Genomic DNA, 5,391 nt, shown 5'->3' with positions numbered 1-5,391 from the left:
GCCTGCTGCTTTGTTTATAGCAGCACGGCAAGCAGCAACTCAAAACATTTTATTCCACTCCCTGCCTGTGTGGATGTCGTAGCCGTGAGCTGCCTGTGCGAAGCGATGAAAGCCGCTAGCTAGCTAGCCTGCTAGCCAGCTAGCTAGCTAGCTAGCAAGCTGGCTTAGGAGAATTCTTCCTGAGTGCCCAAGGCATTTCAAGCTAGATTTTCTGCTAAGTTCTTTTTCATTTATTTTGCTTCTCCTCCTTTGTGTTCACTTTGCTGAAGGAAATAAATGCGCAGTAGCAAAGCACATTGCTAAGTTGCTGCTGACTCAACGCCTTTAGGACTCCATGCTTCCACAAACTAATTCGCAAATGAAGAAATTGATTCAATTAATTTGTTAAAAACTCAAAAATCAAGATAAAACGATTGAGCAGTTGATTTAATTCAAGTTCAAAAGGCAAAAGTAGGCCGAGCAGGATTCGAACCCACGACCACCCGGTCCGTAGCCGGGCATTCTATCCAACTGAACTATCGGCCTGGAGTGACCCCCACTCTCGAATGATAAACAGTTAATTTTCCAACTTATTAAGACGTCTTAGTTTTACTCTTACCAGCTGCAGCAGCAGCAACAGCAGCAGCAGCAGCAGCAATAGCGGCAGTAGCAGCAGTGGCGGCTCCTACAGTAGCAGTAGCAGCAGCATCGAAAGCAGCAGTAGCCGCAGCAGCAGCAGTAGCAGCAGCAGCAGTAGCAGCAGTAACAGCAACAGCAGCAGTAGCAGCACTAGCAGCTGAAAATGCACAGCAGGAATAAAATGCGGAATTGGTGAATGGTAAGCAAACAACGTGACAGAAACAGCAGCCAGGAAAAGAGAGAAACGCAAAAAATAGCAAAGCAGAAAGCGAAGAAAGAATGCAGAAGCAGCAGCATCTAAATGAAAGAAGCAGTGCAGCAAACGAATAGAGGCAATTTCCTCTTATATCGAAAAACTCACTAAGGAAAGCATGTAAAAGCATTTGATAGTTCTCTAGCAAACAAAAATGAGAAAAAACGAGAGAAATAGAACAATTAGGCACTCAGGAGAATTCGAAAAAGGAAATGCAATCAAAAGATTGGCAAAGGGGCTGGGTCCAATATTCTGTGGATTGCCTTTGCAGCACTTTTAAACCTTCAGTCTAAAAGCCCGAAAGTCTAACTTATAAACTTTTTTTTCGGGCCTTCGTCTAATTTGCTGCAGCAAACTGAATTCCGCAAAGACTTGAGTTTCGATCCGACAGGTCTTTGCTGCTGCTGCCCTTAATTCCCCACTCTCCCCCAATAAGAATTCTGCAATAGTGCAGCATCTTCAGAAGTTGTGGAAACTCTGGAGCTTTTTGCGAAGTTTTCAGCAGCCCAACAAGCTGAAGGTCAATTAAGCTGAAATAACTTAATGCAGATTAATTTTGTATCCTAGTAATTATGTTTCTTCGGGCTCCAATCTGAAAAAATTACAAGTTGAATGCACCCCGCTTCTTCATCTATCCTATCTTTGTGCTTGCCTTGCTTCAAGTGCTTAGCGGATTTCTCGTTTGCTCTTCTGTTCCTTTCATTTTGTTTGATTCCCTTTTCTCTTTTGCAGACTTCTGAAATCCCTCATTCCACCGTTTTTCTTTTTCTTCCTTCACTAAACAAGCCCGTAAAGCCCAACATTGGATTTCATGTTTAATGCCATACAGGACCATCTATGTTGTTTTGATTGGAGGTGTTGAGTCATTTTCCGCTTATCAATTGCAAAAGTACAGTTGGAGATGTTCATTCGAGCTGCTTCATTAGCAATTCAGAGAATCTTGTTCGCGTTTATGCGTTTAATAAGCAACAAAAAGGCCTTTGACTTTTCTAAAAAAATGAAATCGTATGTGATTGCTAAAGGCGAACCAACAGACTCTTCAACTGAAATTTGTCTTCTCCGCCGTTCATGACTTTCTCCCAATCACGAACAGCGTGAGCTCTTATTGCATCATCATGTTTGTAACATTGTGTGATAGATGCTGCACAATTTAATGATTTAATGGGCCTAAAGTGTCAAAACTTTTCATAGTTTCAAAATTTAAGAAAAGGAATAAAAGTAGCAGACGAACCAACGCTGTTAGCAAAGGTACGTTGCTTTTTCTTCCTTCTCCAACTACAAAAACTAAGAAGCACTAGTGAGTAATAAGCGCCACAAATTATGAGTACGACAATTTTATTCCAAGTTAAGAATACGTTTATTTAATTGTTTGGAGTCTGTGTGCAGCAGCAATACATGAAATAGGGATGCGTTTGCAACCCTATACTCACACGGCCAGCTTGTACACGTTTATTTATCATTCATGAATTTCAAGCACAAAAGAAAGCGTATATATGTAATAGGCATAGCTAGTGTATGTATAAACTACATTTATGTGGCTTTTGCCCGTGGCATACATATATTCATGTATGTGGAAATGAAACACACACAGAGAAATTCAAAAGCTAGAAAGATATATCTATAGGTATATGTACCTTGAATGAAAGACTGTGAATGAAATTTCGTAAAGCGTATATATAAAACATACTTCTGGCACAAACGTTCACATGCGTTTGTTTATGCAGTTGATTGCTTTATTTGCACTACAACTTGTGCCCAGAAATATGAAATGCGAGGCTTGGCCACGACACAGCAAGAAATAAAAAGCCACCAAAGCAGCTCCATGAAAACCTTAATATTTTTTTCCTTTATGATTAATTTTAAATAGCTAGCTAGGCAAGAGTAGCAGCAGCCCCTGAAAGGTTTCAGTACTATTAAGGCTAAGGGAAGGGCCACCCAAATACATTTGTTTTACTTTCTCTTGTTAAAATTAATTAATAAAAGCAAAAATAAACCAAAACAAAGTCAGTTCCTTCTATGATCGAGACATATTTTTAGCGTTTCTACTGGGGGCCGGGGCCCCAGCCCCGAAGTTGTCTGTGCCTTGCTCGCGAGGCTTAGCAGCCTGCATGCAATAAATAAAGCACATTGTAAATTATCTACAAAATTTGTTTTTTTTTACATTATTTCAGCTTCTTGCTGGATTACATTGACGTTACGCTGAGCAACAAACTCCGAACACTAACTGCAGAATCGGTGCAGCCATACAAAGGGAGCTTGACGCTGTTCCCGGAACTCCTAGCCGCAAACCCTAAACCCTAAACCCTAAACCCTAGATCTTCAAATACCGCCTCTCTGCAGGCGCATCAGCGGCTACGACGGCGTCTGTCTTCCTGCTTCACAGTTCCTTGCTGCTGCAGCAGCAACGGCGGCAGCAGCGGCTGCTGCTGCTGCTGCTGCTGCACTCCCAGAAGCACACTAGCAGCAGCAACAACGAAAGTGGTAGAAACAACAGCAGCGGTAGCAGCAAATGCAATAACAGCAGCAAAGCCTCAAGTCCCTGGGCCAGCCGCGGGCTTGCCTGTAAGCCAAAATTCGGGCTGCAGCTGCTGCTGCAGCGCCCACAGCAGCAGCAGGCTCAGCAGCAACTGCAGCAGCAGGAAGCACAACAGCGCCGGCCTTCGGCTTTTCCACAAAACTTGTCGAGCCTTGCCGAGTGCTGCAGCTGCTCGCTAGAGCTGTTGCTGCAGCTGCCGCTGCTGCAGCTGCAGCTGCCACCGCTGCAGCTGCCGCTGCTGCAGGGTGCTGCAGCACTAACAGCAGCAGCGCTGCCTCAACAACCAAGATATTAGCCGCAGCAGTGTGCCGGAGACCGAGGCGTTGGGCGCAGGCCTCAGGCCTCAGGCTTTAGGGTTCAGGGTTTAGGGTTTAGGGTTTAGGGTTTAGGGTTTAGGATGGCTCTTTTAAGGCCGCGAGAGAAGCTCCTCAGGGCCGCCATTGCTGCGGAAAGCCGCCTTCGCTACAGGGGCCGCCGCATGCACAAGCGTTTCCGCAGCTGGTCGCAGCACAGGTAACCTGGCCCTGCAGCTAGCTGGCTAACTAGCTAGCTAGCTAGCTAGCTAGCCGGCTAGCTAGCCGGCTAGCTAGCTGGCTAGCTGGCTAGAAGCTGGTTATTCAGCACCTTTATGCCGTTTCCCCTCGCCGTAGCCCTGCTTGATTGCTAGGCCTTTATCGTTATGGCTGGAAGCTACCCAAATGGCTAGCTAGCTAGCTACCATTCTAGCTAGTTAGCGAGCTACCGAGGTAGCGAGCCAGCTAGCTATCCCTGTAGACAGCTAGGTAGCTAGCCAACTAGCTAGCTAGAACCTCCGGCACTTGACACTCCATGCTGCCGCCTAGCCTGTAGTAGTACAGAGCGCCGGTGTGAAGCTAGCTCGCTAGCTGGCTACCTAGCTAGCTGGCTAGCTAGCTAGCTAGCTAGCTGGCTAGCTAGCTAGCTGGCTAGCTAGGGGTCTGTGGCTGTGTTTGTATGTGCAGAGTGCGTCAGTACTGGCTGCCTCAAAAGGTGTCGCTGCATGCAGACCCAAGAGAAATGAGTCCAGCTTACCTCAGCGCTGCGGTGCAGAAAGCTGCGACTTTGCGCAAGCACGATGCTGCTCTCTGGTGAGGGTTTAGGGTTTAGGGTTTAGGGTTTAGGGTTTAGGCCTTGGCGTCAGGGCTGCGGGCTCTGCGGCTTGGTGTGTGCTGCTGCCTGCGGAGGCTGGGCAGCTCACGGAGCAGGAGCTGGGGCCCACAGCTTTGCTGCTTAGGGTTTAGGGTTTAGGGTTTAGGCTGAAGGGCTTAGGGTTGAGGGTTTACGCGCGAGGGTTTAGGGTTTAGGCGCTCTTGAGTTCAGGTTTGGCTTCTCTCGACGGGCGCAGCAAGTGGCAGACAGTTGCACCCCGCAGCAGCTGGGCTACCTTTTCTACGGGTAAGATTCTAGACTTGAGTTAGGGTTTAGGGTTTAGGGTTTAGGGTTCAGGGTTTAGGGTTTAGGGTTCAGGGTTTAGGGTTTAAAGCTTGGCCCACGAAAGGTAGATTGACTGTGGCGTGGCCGTAAATGCCGCTGTTGCAACATTTAAAAAGACAATTTGATTCAATAAATTAATTATTTATTTAACTAATTATGCAATTGAAATAATTAATCAATTACTTAATTAATTCATTAATTAATTCGTTAATTAGATAATTGGGTAATGAGTTAAGTAGGGCATTGACTTTCATTCTGCTCCTATTTGGCCGCTGAGCCTGTCTTTTCTTTTTTTTTATTCATTTTTCATCTTTTGGCGTTTTTTGCTTTTTCGTTTTTTTTTAACTTTCCTCTTCAAATCCTTTTCTACCTCTGCCTCTCCGCTGCAGCAGTTCTTGCATTTCTTCCGGTGCCTCTCTTGCAGAGGAATGTGAAAAGGATTTCGACTCGCTCATAAATGTGAAAAAAGTTTTAAACAATATTTTGAAACAGGAAATCCTAAACTAAATTTTATAAATAAATGAATTAATGC

At 45.4% G+C, this 5,391-nt stretch overlaps 1 protein-coding gene across 1 annotated transcript; it reads left to right on the top strand.

Moving 5' to 3' along the window:
* Positions 1-3,804: 3,804 nt before the first annotated feature.
* ENH_00070470 (hypothetical protein, conserved) lies at positions 3,805-4,824 on the top strand (the record flags this gene model as incomplete). The annotated part of the gene is made up of 3 exons (XM_013577516.1): positions 3,805-3,920; positions 4,388-4,513; positions 4,746-4,824. 3 exons carry the CDS (start codon positions 3,805-3,807, stop codon positions 4,822-4,824), a joined length of 321 nt encoding a protein of 106 aa, XP_013432970.1.
* Between the last annotated feature and the right edge of the window lie 567 nt (positions 4,825-5,391).

The sequence above is a fragment of the Eimeria necatrix genome, genomic scaffold (assembly GCF_000499385.1).
Source record: "Eimeria necatrix Houghton genomic scaffold, Enh_scaff685, whole genome shotgun sequence".
Lineage (NCBI taxonomy): Eukaryota > Apicomplexa > Conoidasida > Eucoccidiorida > Eimeriidae > Eimeria > Eimeria necatrix.
The sequence above is the reverse complement of the archived record's forward strand: the minus strand, read 5'-3'. Positions and strand labels throughout refer to the sequence as shown.